Source organism: Siphateles boraxobius, unplaced genomic scaffold, assembly GCF_051911475.1.
Source record: "Siphateles boraxobius isolate OS27281-9 unplaced genomic scaffold, OSU_SipBor_1 73, whole genome shotgun sequence".
In the NCBI taxonomy this organism is placed as follows: domain Eukaryota; kingdom Metazoa; phylum Chordata; class Actinopteri; order Cypriniformes; family Leuciscidae; genus Siphateles; species Siphateles boraxobius.
The window spans coordinates 1,690,375-1,708,204 of NW_027509201.1; the positions used below are offsets into that span (position 1 = coordinate 1,690,375).

At 39.8% G+C, this 17,830-nt stretch overlaps 1 protein-coding gene across 4 annotated transcripts in view; it reads right to left on the minus strand.

Annotated features, from left to right (window-relative positions):
• Positions 1–4,221: 4,221 nt before the first annotated feature.
• Positions 4,222–17,830, minus strand: part of mymx (myomixer) — a 54,901-nt gene continuing 41,292 nt past the window's right edge. For 2 of the 4 annotated variants that reach the window (XM_077217497.1, XM_077217496.1), the window contains exons 22-32: positions 16,596–16,751; positions 15,282–15,593; positions 10,257–12,194; positions 9,634–9,699; positions 9,425–9,505; positions 9,183–9,269; positions 8,549–8,640; positions 8,371–8,456; positions 8,005–8,277; positions 7,024–7,131; positions 4,222–6,136 (exon numbers count right to left, since the gene is read on the minus strand). In XM_077217497.1, coding sequence (XP_077073612.1) covers positions 5,922–6,136; positions 7,024–7,131; positions 8,005–8,277; positions 8,371–8,456; positions 8,549–8,640; positions 9,183–9,269; positions 9,425–9,505; positions 9,634–9,699; positions 10,257–12,194; positions 15,282–15,593; positions 16,596–16,751 — 3,414 coding nt within the window. In that variant the 3' untranslated portion in view covers positions 4,222–5,921. The remainder of the gene's footprint in view (positions 6,137–7,023; positions 7,132–8,004; positions 8,278–8,370; positions 8,457–8,548; positions 8,641–9,182; positions 9,270–9,424; positions 9,506–9,633; positions 9,700–10,256; positions 12,195–15,281; positions 15,594–16,595; positions 16,752–17,830) is intronic. The other 2 variants (XM_077217499.1, XM_077217498.1) reach the window with 1 other exon arrangement.

The window sequence follows — 17,830 nt, forward strand, 5'->3', positions numbered from 1 at the left end:
CGCCTGTTAGCGCACATTGATTTCTTCAGTCAAGTGAGTTTGACCTGTGACGTGATCAAATGTTGACAGCGGGACAGGCTACAGGAGCGGGTCACGACCTCTGTGACACGGGGCAGTGAAAGCGACACATGCCCCTCTGCCCTGCCATTGACCCAATACTCTCCGATTCAGACCTTCTGATGACTGGCAGAGAAAGACTTCGATTGTTGGTTTTCATCAGTGTAATTGACTCGTGACTCCAGTCAATGGCCTTTTTAAACAGGCTCTGCTCATTTATCAACATCACGGAGTAAAACTGACACCAGGACCATCAGAAAGTGAATGTGGTCCCAGACTTTTGGACCCCACTATATGACATTTAAATATCAATCTTTGCTTCAGACATTTCTCCTAAAATTCCTTAGGAGAAATAAAAATCAACACAGTAAGAGAAGAGAGCCAATGAATCGTAGATCAGGCAGAAATGCTCTCAATGTTCTGAATTTAATCTTGAGGAGATCTCATTTGTGATTTTCGTTCCTGCGGGATGTTTTTAATGACCGCAGATGAATGTCTTTTTTTGAAAAGCCTCGGAAACTAGAGTTTTTCATTCTTTATTAATTAATTATGAGGCGTCAGGGATCAAACTGAGATGTGATGTGAATGGACAGGAAAATAGCAGCAATGCTAAACTTCGCTCAGGATAAACGGATGACTCATGGATGAAATAATGAGTCATTGAAAGAAAAGTGGGTTTAATTAATGTCCCGTGGTGTCAGGCATACAGCCATACACAGGAATAAGTTACATTTTAAAATGTATTACAATAGAAAGCAGCTATTGTAGTAACATATTGCTGTTTTTACTATGTTTTGGTCAAATAAACGTAACCTTTGTGAGGAGAAGAGACTTGTTTGCAGGTTTTCTGAGTGGTTTTAGCATGTTGCTAGGGTGTTGCTAGAGTATTCCAGGTGGTTACAAGGGCGTTGCTAAGGTGTTCTGAGTGGTTTTAGCGTGTTACTAACTTGCTACTGTAGGCGATTGTCTCCCAGCTAACATTTTTTGTTAAATGGGAACGTTCCCAAAACATGTATTTTGTAACGTTCGTTTTTAGTTAGCCAGGAAAGTTTTTGTTACGGAAATACGTTTTTTTAGGTTTGCAGAGCATCCCACAAAGCTTCCCGTAACGTTCCTTTAATATATAAGAATTCGTCACTTGTATCACTGTACCACATTAACTGATTTATGTTAAGCGCCAAATAACAAGGACTTCAACACAATATCAATATGGATTTTTAACATGCCGTTAATACAACGTATAGTGTTATAAACATACTTTAAAAATAAAAAAAATAAAAAACGATTACGTGCCTGCGCGGCTTTCTGTGGAAGACAGTCTACTGGCAAACATCACTAAAATAAATGCAATGTGAAAGCCAAAACAACTTTTAAAATGAACTAATGCTTTTTAATGCTTCGTTTGACCAATATTTAAGCATTTTCCTTTTTGTTTCATTGTATCAGAAGCAATAGCTAGCCTACATGTGTGACCGTTTCTCTTTTTTTCATACCTGGCTGGATATCGTATTGCATGATGGGAGCGGCTGTTGAACGATGCTACACGGTCCATTAAAAAATCTGCCCGTCCCTTTGCACTTGGCACATTTCGAGTACTTAATGCATTCTAATCCGACATTGACCGTGTGGTGAAAGCCATTGTTTGAGCACTTTCACCCCCCTCTGTCAGCTCGGATTTACCACGGATCCTCTTTTGTTTAGCATCCTTTCGCGCTTCATTTCGAGTGGCGACTGTACCGTCTCTTATTATCATTTCAACGTGAAACACTCACCAATTATGTATGCGGAGACTCTTTGAAAGCTTGAAGAGATTTGAGGGGCATGCTTCCAGCCATAGCAGCTTTTCATATGCAAACTCACGAGCCCAGTATCGACCTCTGAGGGTTTGGGTTTGAGCCGGAAGGCTCAGATCTCCTCGCTCAGTTTTAATGATTATTGTGGAGGATTTCTTACTGTTTGTTTGTAGTTGGCATATCAGCGCTTTTGAAATCCCCATCGGAGAGGGACGGACCGAGGGTGTGTTGAATTGGAGGTGGTTGTGCGCCCGGTGGATCGTTAAACAGGCATCAAACAAACAAACAGCTAATTTCTTCACTATGAGAAGCTGCTGCCATTTATCCCCGACGAAGGGATGTTTTTTCTCTGCCTATAAGAACACATTTTGCTCATTTTACAAATATATAAAGATTCTTTCAAGTATTATCAGTCAGATAAACCATCCAAAAATACTCCACTGTTATATCCATAGACGGTTATATTTCTCCTGTCTGAATGTTATAGTAGCCTACCTATATTGACTGGGATAAAACCTTTAAAGGGATCCTATTATTATCCACCTTTTCAACTTTAGTTAGTGCGTAATGTTGCTGTTTAAACATAAAAAAGATCTGCAAGGTCGTTTGGATTTACAATCAGTGTTGCCATTGCCAGATTGGAAATGTCCAATTATCGTACCAGAAGTTCACAATCATCGTATTTGGAAGAAAATGATCGTACACGACGTAAACGTGCAGAATACAGCTATTTATCGAAATGATTCTGGGTCAGAGAGAGAAGTGGTAGGATGTGTGTTTGGACGGACGACTGAAAACTCTGAAATTATCGTACATTATGGGATTTTTTTCATTATTGATCGTACATCGTACAGAGGTCAAAATTATCGTACAAATACGATAATTGTCGTACATCTGGCAACACTGACTACACTGCGATTTTTCTGGATCTTATGAAGCCACAATGCACTCATTAAATAATCCCCACCCATGGAATACGTAAAATAAGGGGACGAGGCCTGGTTGAGCTGCCAAAACTGGTTTGTTTGACCTTCCTAAGACTGAGGAACTTAGAGTGGTTAAAATTTATTTTAAACACTGTCCCTGACGGTAAAACCCAAACGTTTATCCGTGCGCTGCACATTTGATTGAGAGCAGCTTGTTTTCTGTTTCTTTAAGCTCTCACTTTTGTAACACTGTCCACCGTCCACCAAATTAATCATGGTTTTGTGATCGATTACTGTTTGTATTACTTTAGTTTTCCAACAAATATCACAATTAAATGGTGGATAACATCATATCTACAGGTCCTTTTCAAAAAATTAGCATATTGTGATAAAGCTCATTATTTTCCATAATGTAATGATAAAAATTAAACTTTCATATATTTTAGATTCATTGCACACCAACTGAAATATTTCAGGTCTTTTATTGTTTTAATACTGATGATTTTGGCATACAGCTCATGAAAACCCAAAATTCCTATCTCAAAAAAATTAGCATATCATGAAAAGGGTCTCTAAACGAGCTATTAACCTAATCATCTGAATCAACTAATTAACTCTAAACACCTGCAAAAGATTCCTGAGGCTTTTAAAAACTCCCAGCCTGTTTCATTACTCAAAACCGCAATCATGGGTAAGACTGCCGACCTGACTGCTGTCCAGAAGGCCATCATTGACACAGAAAGAAAATTCTGAACAAAAAGGCTGTTCCCAGAGTGCTGTATCAAGGCACCTCAGTGGGAAGTCTGTGGGAAGGAAAAAGTGTGGCAAAAAACGCTGCACAACGAGAAGAGGTGACCGGACCCTGAGGAAGATTGTGGAGAAGGACCGATTCAAGACCTTGGGGGACCTGCGGAAGCAGTGGACTGAGTCTGGAGTAGAAACATCCAGAGCCACCGTGCACAGGCGTGTGCAGGAAATGGGCTACAGGTGCCGCATTCCCCAGGTCAAGCCACTTTTGAACCAGAAACAGCGGCAGAAGCGCCTGACCTGGGCTACAGAGAAGCAGCACTGGACTGTTGCTCAGTTTTGCATGTCATTCGGAAATCAAGGTGCCAGAGTCTGGAGGAAGACTGGGGAGAAGGAAATGCCAAAATGCCTGAAGTCCAGTGCTGCTTCTCGTACAAAATAATGAACTTTAACACAATATGCTAATTTTTTGAGAACGACCTGTATAATGTATAAGAAAATTAAAAAAAAAAAAACATAGGCTACCACTCTAAAACGTCCTGTGAAATCCGTGCTTGCAAAGTCCGAAATCTTTTCGATACAATCCTCGTTCAATAACATTGTCAGGGTCTGAATCGAGCTCGAACTGGTTTAAAATTGATGCCATCATTATTTACCATAGACAGTGTTATTTACTCTACAGAAGAACTGAGCTGTACTTCAACAATATTTACTTTTTAATTTTTTTCTAATTCATTAGTTTAAGACACTCATAAATGCATGGTTTATGGTGGGTTATGTATGTATATCACTCAATAAAATGATCACCAGTGCAGTTTCTGTTTTGCCACATCTTTAACCACAAAATGCCATAATGCAAAACTCATTTAAACTGCTGTAATGACCTTATTTTCTTTTTAAGGCACAATTCAGCTACTTTTTTTCTTTTTACAAACTGAACATATCAGCATAGCCCTAAAATGTTTCAACCGTGAAAAGTCTAAAATAATGCATTACATGTTTAAATTTGTGTACAATTGGTCATAAACACCCAGGCCACCAATATCAAAACAATAAGCATCATATGATACAGATTACCCAGACCGTAAAAATACTTCTTCCCATAAAAACCTCCTTCTAAAATGCATGACACAATGCATTAGTTTAAATACCGAAAGCAACACTAGAATAAGTGAATCAAATGTTTAGTTTGGAAACACACGTGTTAAAGGGATAGTTTGCCAAAAAATGAATGACAGTATTTTCATTTTTGGGTGAACTAACCCTGCAAGACCACACAGAACTCAAACCAACACAGAAAAACATGACAAGCTGACAAATAATATGTGCCAAAACCTAATAAAAAATAAACAATGACTGGACAGATTATTGTAATCCAGGCCAAAAGAACAAACATGAACTGAAAACACATCAGACCACCTCAACTGGAATATGGTGGAAACACTGAACACATTACATATCAAAAGTCTCATATCAGTAGATTCAACATGGCAGCCATCACCATGTCCACAGCAAACTTCACTCATTAATGCACATTTAAAACAACAATGGCAAACAAGGAACTTTTTAGCATGAGAAAAAATAATTCACCCATAATGAAACTAAACTCACCCTTTGGATGTTGCAAACTTAAATATCTCACTCTCTTCATCCAGTCCTTCTTCCAGAGGGCCATTTTCCTGCAGAGTTTTGCTCCAACCTTAATTAAACACACCTGAACCGGATTACTAAAAATATCCACACAGGTTGAAGCTAAATTCTGCAGGACCGTGGCCCCCCAGAAGGACTGGACACCCCTTTTACACAACGAAACGGGTCAGTCAAGCACAAAAGAAGCACCAAGGGAAGATTCTCACACAAGTCTGTTTCTCACACAAAGCTGTTTTATGACGTGAGAGCAATTGAAATCTAGTGGACAAGTCATATGCACTAGTGTCATGATACTTGTGTGGTGCTTTTTGTCATCTGAAATTATGAACTGTTATTCCAGGGTTGTCTTCTCTGCATTTTCTCCTCTTGTTTGAATCTAATAAACCTGGCATTGTATATTATGAATATCATTGGCTCTGTGACAAATTGCTTTTGTTCCTCTTTAGATAAAACCATCTGCTAAATGCATAAATGTAAATATAATGTTCCATGAAAGAAAGGGTCATATTGGTTTTGAACGACATGAGGGTGAGTACATTTCATTTTTGGCTAAACAAGCCCGATATCAAAACGGTTGAAGGAATGAATATTTAAACAACCATACAAGATTTAGATAACTCATTTAAAAATGACAAAAAATGATTCTCGCCATCAAATCCATAAATAAATTGTAAGAAAAAAGTTTTTCAGAAGCGTTTAACTTGTGTCCTGCACATGTCAGTCAGGGTTTTGTCACAGAAAGTGTCAGTCACTCCTTTTTCCCAAAGAACTTCCTGAAGACGGATTTGTTCGGTGGCCGCGGGAGGCTCATGTAGCTCCTCATGGGCAGATCGGAGAAGGACTCCTCGGCCATCGCTGTGTTTCTCTCTCGATCTCCGATGAATAAAGTCACCGAGTAGCTGGAGCTGCTGTCCTGGCCTCTGCCTGAAGGGGGCGCTACAGGCTTTATCCTCTGATATGTGGCTGTGGACAGAGAGATCAGTGTTTAAAGTTCATATATACATAGACTACAATGCATGATGTCAAGCCTAGATAAATTGACATCTTCACGCTTTATTCAAATATGAGTAAAACGTCACTTATTTTATTTGTGATAATAACTAAATGAAACATGCCAAATTTTGTGGGGTATCATTTTTGGTCAGGCTGTCATGCAAAGAAATTATGAACAAATGCAAAAACAAGAGAGAGCCAACAAATAAACATTAATAACTGATTATGTTGTAGTCATTGTATAGCTTTCCTGTAGCCAAGAGTAGGTCATGGTTTTTGTTCCTAGGAATGCATGAACTGATTAAATGTAGGTCTATACCTTGAATGCAATGCATATCGTTTGGATAAAAGCATCTGTCATATGCATTAATGCGAATATACAGTAGTGGCAAAAAGTGACGTAATAATAAGGGAAATATTTTAAATATGACGTAAGAACAAAAGAATATACTTGATTAAGGTATTTATCTGACAAAATTATTTGGCAAATAAAGGAAAATTACAGCTACAGGTTTTTTTTTACTGTGCAACAAAAAAAGCATAGAAAAACAGAAAGCTTGCATTGATTACAACATAAGTAGTTATTAATATTTTGTTGGTTCTCTCTTGTTTTTGCATGTGTTCATAATTTCTATGACAGCCTGGCCAAAAATTCACTGCGTCATTATCACAAATAAAACAATTGACTCCAAGCACAACTATGCAATATGCTTATTTAACACATTTTGATAATATTTGAATAAAGGGAGAAGATGTTAATTTTCCTAGGCCGGACATCAACTGTAGACCATTATATAGCACCGTTTCATAAGAATGACCTGTTTACATGGCAAATGTTGTGAGTGCAGTGGCTGTACCTGAGGTAAAGGAGTGTGAGCGTCTCTTTTCACTGGTCCAGCCCTGAATGGTGGACATAGAGGACAACTTCTGTCTCAGAGTCTCGCCATGAGACTCAAACTCATCCTCTACAGAGAGAAAAAACAGAACATGAATCATTCAACCTCTACAGGACAAGGGCAGACAGTGTAATTGAGTAACAAAGTACTGGAGGTGAGAAATAATGTGACCAAGGTGGAAATGACAAAACCCAGAGCGCTGAATAGAAGAGCTTCTCCAGAAATAGAAAGCCGCTGACAGCAAACAGATGTGACCATGCCTCACAATGTCTCGGCTCATGTTCAACACAGAGTCCTCTACTGCCCTCTTTTGGATGTCCAAAACATTTGTCTTACATATTATTTATTTACTACTTGCATCAGTGGCCAGTGTTGAGGAAGCTACTGTCAAACTAAAAGCTAAATTTATCTCATGTATGCTTTTAAATACATTATACTAGCATACTTAAGATAAATTATATATTTAATTATATATATATATTTTTTTTTTTATTCATTCGACAACAAGGCAAAATACTGATTAAGAAAATTATTTAAGTAGCTTTGAAGCTACTTATTGATGAAATAACAAAATGTATACACATTTATTATTAGCTATAAATGTTATAATACACTCGGAGCCATTTTTCTGGAACAATAACAATGAGGGTTTATAAAATACAACTATAAACTTAAATTTATAATATAATACACATTTAACTAAATTTCACAATAAGAAGTCAACTTAAATGGCACATATATATATATATATATATATATATATATATATATATTAGATAGCTGGACAGATCGATATATAGATCTAGATGGATGGACAGATCGATATATATGTAGATAAATCTAAATGGATGGACGGATAGATAGATAGATAGATAGATAGATAGATAGATAGATGCTGATTTTTTTAGTAGCCGTTACTCCAGTCTTCACACAGTTTCTTACCAGAATGACCTGCATCTGTGAATGTGGGGAGCAACAGATCCTGATGTGTTTGGTGGATCTGCAGAGCGTCACTGGTGTGCACTATGATCTCTTTGGTTCGGCTTGAGGCAGGCTGACTCTGTGCTAAAACCGTGGTGGTGACATAATTTCTCACGGAGCAGCGACATTTATCTCCATACTGACAGTCTGAGATTGGAGGAGAATGTCTAGAGAGCGTCGCTGAAGCTGAAGACTCATGACACTTCGATCTATTCACTACAGAATCACTAGACGCTGTAGAGAGAGAGAGAGAGAGAGAGGATCTCATTTGAATATGACTGTAAAAACAGACTATTAAAGACAGACAGATAGTAAATGGTATAATACCAGTGTGTGCCTGGATTCTAAGGATCCATTTCTTCATCATAAATCGTGAGGAGGCACTGAGGAGATACTCAGATCCATCGCGCAATCTGAGAGAAAATGGTAAAACAAGTGAAGCGATTCAAACTACAGGTACTTCCCTTCTGTAACTAAATCAACTCTTTAGTTGTCCATCATTTACCTTAAGCAAAAGCAGTTGGGTTTTTTGGTGTACTCCGGCGACGGTTCACACACTGCTCCAGTTAGGTTCAGAGGAAGGCTCGTCACACAGCTCTATAGAGTACAAATATAGACTCGTTTTGGTTAACTCATATCCTTAGCTGCTTTACAGCTGCCATTAAATATAATTCAAATCACAATTCAACCTTGCAATTTAACTAGGGATAAACTGATATGAACATTTTGGCCGATACCGATAACTCTTTATATCTGAAAGCCGATAACCGATATATTGGCAGATAAATCTAAATCCAAATTTTTATGTAGCTTATACGACAGCAAATGTTGCACTTAACTATATTTTCCTTCTTGAAGTGATTCCAATCATATTTAAAGCAATTCAAAACCATCATGGGCACCAGCGCGCATCTGAATTGTCTCAGCTGAAGGAAATAATACATTATTTATCGGCTTTAATATATCGGCCTAATTTTCTAATTGGGCTGATAACGATTACATTAAAAATTAACATATATCGGCCGATAACGATATGATGGCCGATATATTGTGCATCCCTAAATATAACTAATGATAACTGTTTGCAATAAAGGAACAAAAAGTTTTGCAAAGCCAGATCATGAAGTCTTCAAGCTTACCTTGAGTGCATCTTTCCTGTCCTGATAGAAACATATTGTTTGTTTGTACAGCACAGCATGATAGGAGTTCCACGCCCTGCATGGTGCCTGAAATAGCACATTAAGTTACTTAGTTATGTAAAGACCAACCAAAAATGCACCAAAATAACCTAAACCACAGGTAAAAAGCATGAGACCTATGACATAAAATGCTCACTTGTCTTGGTGTGTGTGAAGAAAATATCTGTAGTTGTGATATTTACCTTCTTTCCACCAATCTGTAGTTTGTGTTTCCTCTCCAGTGTACCTTCCATAGACGGCAGTTCCAGCTCTTGTCTTCCACTCTGAAAAAGATCGGTCAAAGATACAGTAATGTCTTTAATTTCTCAATATTCCGAAGAACTTTAAAGCAGACTTGTAAGTAAATATCATGTAAACTTCTTGTATGGTCTACAATTTAACTTCTGTGTACCTGGATATCGGAGTCATTGGTGCAATCCAATCCCATATGAACAGACAGAAGGCTCAAGGACTGGTCCTGTAGAGAGAGGAGACACATATCAATGCATTAAGTACCGTGACAAAAACAGATTAAACGGCAATAATAATAAATACAACAACAACAACAACAACAACTCAATCCTCCTGGGAAGATCCTACTTTAGCCTTTTAGTGCAAAAGCAACAAAAAGAAGAGCATTTTATTATGTATGTTATTTATTACATTGAATGACGGGAAATGTAACCTGTCACCTCATAAACCAGTCAAATTAAGTACTATATTCTGGCCTTAAAGAAAGCCCTAAGCCTCCCGCTGTTGATTACAATACTCATCTCATAAAAATCATTCTGACATGTTGTGAAGGCAGCACAAGTCAACAGCTCAACTACGTAAACCAGAGGTGTCCAATTCTGGAGGGTCAACATCCAGCACAGTTCAGCTCCAATTTGACCCAACACCTGTCCTACGGTTCCAAGTAAACCTTGATGTCCTCAGTTGCAGCTAACCTCTGACGGACACTGGCCCTCCAGAAGCAGAATTGGACAACTCTAACTTCCTAAACGACAGGATTAATTGCCAACTTGTAGACCTCACCTTCATAAACCCTGTTTCCTTCTCCTCCTCCTCCTCCTCCTCTTCCTCCTCCCTATAATGGTAGATATACTTTTGCTGATCCTCTATTTCGGGTAGTTTCACCGGATCTGAAGCGGTTTCATTAATGGCCACCTGTTTGTAAACCTGTTCCCGTTGAGTGAATGCAGCCCAAGACCTCCTGTCCCCTTTATCCAGAATTTGCCACTCTTCCACTGAGTTCTGCTGCTTCCCACAACCCACCATAGACTGGATGGATGGTGGCAGTCGAAACTCTGCCACAAGAAGGTTGGGTGCGGAGGCTGTGACCAACTTTCTGAAGAGTCCTGCTTTTTCTTTGGTCGAGGGTTCCCTGTGCTGGTCTGGAGAAGAGGTGGCTGTCAAAGCCTGGTAGCCGTTATACATGATATCAGAGTTTAGACTCTGTCGGTAGCTGTTGGTGTGGTTCCAGATGTCCTCCAGCTCCTCCTCTTCCAGCTCAAACTGTTGGTGGTCAGGATGAACTGGATCCTCAACATCAATTGATAAAGTAAGGCTTTTGTCTTTGGAGAACTCTAAATTCCTGTTGGAGACTCCTACATCCAGGGATGGTACCTTCCCAATGGTCCTCTTGGGAATGGGACACTCTGAGGAGTCTACGTACAAACCTTCTGAACACAACTTGAAACTTCCAGAGCTGGAGTGACCAGAGTCCACTGAGTCCTCTCTTCCATTGGCTCTGAAGTTCAACACCACCTGAGATGCATGGCTTGGACTCAACTGTTGAGTGCTTGAGGTCTTTGTTGGCCTATTGAAGATGTGTCCATTAAGATTGTGAACCAAGGTATGGATGCTAGGACATACATGAATCTCTGCTGTAGTTGAGCTGTGACTGGAAATCCCTTGGCTTGCATCTTCTGGAGGACTTACATAGTGGTTTTCTTTGTTGCCAAGTTTAGTTCCCATTGTGTCCCAACTATCCACCTCTCCTTTGGGCATTGTACTTATCCCAGACAGGTGTTTCTGTTGGAGTAATGAGGGATGATTCTCCTCAAATGAGATGTGTTCAATGACTGGAGATGGTGGAGGAGGAAATTCATCTTCAGTAAATAAAATAGTTTCAATCTTTTTGGATTTGTCTTTACAATCAATCTTAAGGATTACTTCACCTGCAGAAGTTTGTTTGGAATCTTCTTTTTGCGTTGGAGGTGAGCGGGCGGTTTTAAAGGTGCTCAGAGGTGTTGGACGATCAACCTGAGAGTCCTGGTGATGAGAGTCTGTCTTCTTTTGCTCGGGAGGGCCAATTGTAATGACATCTTGAATGCTAGGGATAAGGCTCATATCCTTGGGCAGGTCGAAGCTTAACACCGAGCCCAAGGACAGAAATCTGCAGTGGTTTTTCACATGTCCGTGGGTGGGTACCTCTAAGGTGTGATGAACTGGAGATCCAACCTCTCCAGAACATTCTGCATCTATGTCTTTCAGCAAAGGGTTCTTCATGTAGTCCAAGACCTGAGTCTCATCACTGTTTGGTTTTCTTGCATTTTTCCGCTTCTTCCTTTCCTTCAGGGGCCAAGTGTGCGTATCATATATGACTGGTTCATGTACAGGGGGCAAACAAGCCTCTTCTGACACCCCTTCTCCCATGATCTTCTGAATGGTGTGTCTACGGTCATCTTTCTCCTTCTTCCCCTTCTTGCTCTTCCTCTTCAGGCTGCTGAAGATTGAGATGTTGCTGTTCTTTGGCAAGAGGTGAACATAGGTGTTGTTGTTGGCCTGTTGAAGGGTGTCTTCTGTGGAGGTCGAGGGGTATGGAGAGGTGCAAGGGGAGGAGAAAGGGTACAGGGAGGTCCTGGGAGAGGAGGATGAGGGCCACCGGGCTTTGTCTCGGGGTAGGGTCATACTCTCATAGACTGGGGCTACTGCCATGTTGTTTTCCATAACATGCAAGTAAGTACTTACCTAAAACGAAAGGAAAAGATTGCTTTAGAGTGTTATTTTATCACTTTTGTCTCCCATGCATGAAGTGTTTAGCATGCAAAAGTGTCACGCTTCAATACAAAGTACACCCTTTAAAGATCCATCATGCTAATTATCTGATGTGCAATGGCCCAACATAATTTGGATAGTTAGGTCACATATAAAAAATGCATGAATGTCGTTGCATCACATAAAAGTTATGAAGTAGCATATGCAAAACTCTGTTGCTGGTCACTAGGCCATTTTTCATGCATGTATGAAATCAGTTATTGTCGAGTTCATACAGGTGCAGCTCATCACATTAACTATCAACATTCACTCATGTTTCACAACCACAACGTGTCTTCATTTTGGACCATGCTTGTGTTATCTTTATAATAAATATAACTTGGTTTGATATTTCATCATCTTATGCAATGACATTCATATTTAAGAGTGGCTTAAGTTTCCAAAAACTTTTTATGGCCAGTGCAATTCATAATTCAAACACTGCTGCACAAAAATGATCATTTGTATAATCATTTTAGGTAAATAAGTGTTTTAGTATCTGAATACACAGCATTTCTGTGAGTGTCTGGCTCACAGAAGCAGAGAACATGAGAACAACATGAACACACACAAAAGAACACTAGCATGACTACACAAGCACACTTAGGTTTTTTTTACTATGGGTTTTAATAAGAATCATCTGCTGTTAAACATGTCGTCATACACAGCTGTAATGGCTTGACCTTTCACCCCGTGACTAATCTTGTGCTTCTCTGGCAGCCCCAGACCATAAATCACACAGGCCAGTCAGGAGGGCCTTTTAGAAAGTTCACAACAAATTTCTCCAGCACCCCCCACTCCTGCTGGGAGCCATTTCAAAACTCAAGCGATCATGGGAAGTGAAGGGTGAGGTCACATCTCAGCACAGCGCTGCTGTCATCAGGCCGAAAGATAGCTTACGTAAGAGTGAAAAACTCCACTTCATCCATCTTATCACCTCTCTTATCATCTGCTTCCTCCGTCTCTCTCCCGACATGCATTTCTGATTAAAACAACCGATTTGCAGCATATCTTTACATCTAATAAGCCCCTGGCCTCTGCTGGTTTCAGACTCTTTTGTCATGACGGGGCAACAGTTTAAAGAGAATAAAGACTAAACTTTTGCTCTGTTCCTCAAGTTATTGTATAAGTTCAGAAAACTTGAAACACTAATTTTAGAGTATATGTCTTAAACGTGCAGTAAGTGATTTCTAAGAAATGCTGTTGATATTTAAAATCACTAAAACAAACACGCCCTAGCTTGATAGCTCCGCCCCAAAATTCACAAACACTCTATGGGTGCTTCTCATTTCTTATTTGTGCATCCTCGCTCTCTTTCCTTGTTTCCTTTTCTCATGTCTTAGCTGATGGCTGAGTTCGATCGATTTCCTGGAGGCTGGAGGCTGGAGGAGCGAGGAAACGAGGAAGCATCAATTTGAGTATTGAGAAGCACCCTATGATACACAGGCACCTCCCCCCTAATGAGTGGACACGCCCCTTACTGCTGATTGGCAACAAGTGTGTTTTGGTGATCGGTCCGATCCACTCTCAAGACCGTTTCTCAGATATAGCTTACTGCACTTTTAATTTACAGATGTTTTATCGATGGCACTGTAAGAGACTCAATGCATACATGTTTCAATGATAATTTCTGACTCTTTGTGATTATATGCTCTGATCTCTGTCATGTCAGCAGCATATAATAATACAATGATCATTGAAACAAATGTATTGAGTCTCACGGTGTCATCATCAAGCAGCTTTACATGTGCTGAAAAGCTCAGAGGGAACAAAATAAATAAATCCTGCAGACAGATTTCAAAATGCATCTAAAATTAGATGCCATGACAGCAGCTAGACAACTTCACACAAGCCCTAATCCTTACGATGTTTTCAAAAAATCTGAGAGCTATAAACATACAGCAGTGGACAAAATTTCCAAAATAACTTCTACTACTGCCTGAAGTCTAACATCACAGACCCTAATGCAATAATAAAATTAGGATACTGCAAATCCATGTAAGGCTACTATATGCTACTATGTTTCGAAGCCCCTGTAACCGTTCCAAGAAACACACACTTTTATTTTTGTTGCAATTACTTTCAAAACTTTCCCAAAGACAGTTTTGTAAACAACCCGAATGTTTGAAAGGAGTCTTTATGTGTGTCTTGGAAGAGTTTCTTGCCTTGTTTCTAATGCTTCCTATATACTGGCAGTGGAAGTGGCAATTTCCTCAGTAATTTTTTCATTACCTGCCTATACCTGTTTGCAATCTCCCCTAAACCACAGCGACTCGTCTTCCATCAAAGTCTCTTTGCCTTTGTTGCGTTTCCAACCATCAAACAAACAAATGATCAGGCAGCAGCTTTTTCAGAATAGCATAATATTATACTAAGATTTTGAGATGTACTGCAATGCTTCTTTTTTAAATGATATGATGAGATGTTTTCCCTTCTGAAGATCATGTTGTTAGTCAGTCCATCACACTATAGTCACCATGCACACAGCACCATGTTTTTGTTTTCTCATGCAGGGCCACTGACCAACTGTATTTACCTCTTCTGCACTGTGTCGATAAATCTTTTTCTTTTGCTTTAAACTACCAAAAAGCCCCTGGCAGCGCTTCCAAAAGCTTTTACAGGCAGAAGAGTGAGACTCAGCAGGCTGAAGGAGAACGTACAAGAAAATCAAACAGAGAAGGATGTCGATGAGGAGAGAGAAGAGAGTAAAGGTCCTTGCACACAGAGTCCGAAATTTTCGTATTCGTCATTCTTTGACTTTGAATTGTCGAAACACCTTTCAAAATGATTGCTACGGATGCGAAAAATGCAGAAAATCGAACCCGATCCGAATTTTTTTATGACAGAAGAAAGTTTTAGAGGCAGTGTGTAGGCTAAACGTAATTAAGGTAGTATTTATGTTTTAACGTGCGAAAAATTTCGGACTCAGTGTGCAAGGACCTTAATAGAGAACACAAACTAGAGCATTGCGTCATTGACAGTAGGATGATTGTATGTTTGTGATGTTTGCATTATTCTCACCCTGTGCACAGGCTCGGACACCGGCACGCCACTTTCCTTGCCAGGTGCCTGTACCTGGATCTGTGTGTCTCCAGAGTTACTGAAGCTGAGGATGAGGTTGACGGTTCCTCCTACAGCAGTGGGACTGGGTTCCTCCAGAACCAGGTACGGTGAATCTGGACTCTCTAAATGACTGCTGCCATCACCTCCTTTAGGACTGACACTCTTCATCACCTCATATTCATAATTGTGCTGCAAACTATCCTCCATGTCACCAATGAGACTAGTGAGGCTTTCTATTCTGCTCTGAGAGACTTCGGGTGAGGTTTCCACCTGAAAGAAGGCAGAATTCGCATGCTTAATGAGGAGACTGCATTTTTGGTTGATCTAATGAAAACTGATTGTCAAGGATTTGCCAGATCACATTTCACACACTAAATAAATAAATAAATAATAAAACAAATCTTATTTTGGGACCAGTAAAGGGAATGTCTTATGCTATTTCATGCATTATGACTTGCCAAAGTTTAAAAAATGAGTTGGACGTATGACGGAGTATTTCTGTGCCAAAAACACTCGTTCAGGATTCGTAAAAGTTTCGTAAAGTTTTTTTTTGAGTATGGCCCTGTATGACGTCATAAAGAGGAGAATTCCTTGTATGGGCACTTCTCTCGGAAGAGCGCGCACACACACATCAACCAGAGCGAGAACAAGAGCAACGCCCATCAACGCGCTTCATTCGGGTCACGCTGGCCGTCGGCAGCGCTGTCATTTTATTTTTAGGCCACGAAATCAACACTGTCACCAAATAAGTGTGTTCTTGGTTGTGAGGAAAAGATAACCTTCTTCAGCTCCCCAAAGAACCCAGTTAGGGGAACAGTGGATGCAATTAATTTTTTTAATTTCGGTGACAACTGTTTTATAAACAAGCCCAGTTCGACGCTGCATTTGCAGATCGTTTAAAACTGAAAGATGGAGCGGTCCCAGTGCAAAAATATCCCGGTCATGAGTCGAAATGTTTGTCTTGTCAAAGTCTGTGTTTTGTTACCAATCGGCGCGCCAGTGCATATACTGTAAACAACAAGCACGTATAGAGAATCAAACGTTATCTAGGGATGATGCAATGATGTATTGTGCGTGACTCTTTAGCTCTGCCCACGGCACGCCTCCAGGAGCATATCTTTTATAAATCTGATCAAACTAAAGACTCTTCAGAGATATGAAGGATGCAATACTACTCTATAGGTACTAACGTGAGATTGGCAGAAACTGTGTGTGTTATGTGCCCTTTAAGATTTTTATGATAATGAAGCACCATCAATGAATGGGATCTACCTGTGTTTGCGAGGTGCAGACCGTGGCTTCGGAGTAAATGGCATCTGTCTGAGGTTCTTCAACCTTCTGTCTGCTCAACAGCTGATCCTTCTGAGCCCTCCAGTGGACCAGGATCCATCCCAGCATGCTCCTCAGCTCCTCCATCCTCTCTCTGATCTGATCACGAGACAAAGAGCAATGGAGAAAAACATTCTGTCATTGTAGAGGAAGCTTTTATTGGTTGTACTCTTATAGGAGACATACGGTAAATTAGTTGTCAAACAGTAAGAGTAGAGCTATAAATTGGGCAAAGCAACCGAAATCGATATTAAGGAGGATTTATGCTTTTTTTGTTTACATGTTCATCTTTCATGTCATCTTTCATCTTTGTGTAATGTTGCTGTTTGAGCATGAAAATGGTTTCCTCCAGCGGGAGTTTTTCTCTATACACAGGTTTCTTGTACACAAACAATACCGGATGCGCACGCATCCAAGAGGCAAGACCGCTAGTCCGCTATATGTTAGGCCGAGTTCTGTAAAAAAACATTGCAATTAACGTAGATTTTGCATTGTTTGTAAATTCTTGTTGACTCAATAATAAACTGCAATTTCAGAGTTAGATCTGTTTGTTTGTGTTTCATTTGCATATTAATATAACATTATGTAAAATGTTAGTTAGTTGACTAGTAAGCTAAGTTATAATGTTAGTCATCAGGTCTCTGAATAAAATTGTCCAACTAAGTTTGCGAATCATAAAAACCTGACATAGCCTATGCATTTAGGTTAGTTTACAGCACAACAGCTCCGTGTCATCTCTGCTTCTGCTAGAATAGACGTAAAGGGTGTTGTTTTCTGCCTCTTAGATGCGCACGCATCTATGTGATGATGTTGCACAGAAACCCGTGTATATCAGTGTCAGTGTTTCTGAACTCCCTGAAACGCCTCCATTGTAGTCTTGAGTTTCTTCCGGGAACGAACACGTCACAATATTCCTTATTTAAATATTTCATATGCAGAATAAAGGGGCGGGGCCTGGTTGAGTTAGTTAGTAGTGTGTTGAAACTGGCGGTTATGGTAAGGGCTGGGACATTTCCCAAACACACATGAAGCACTCAGCCAATCACAACACACTGATCCAGCCGACCAATCAGAGCACAGTGTGCTTCATAGAGACAGGAACTAAACAGAGCGTTACTGACAGACTGGGAAGAGAGGAGCCGCAATAATGGAGAATATGTGAAAAATAATGTGTTTTT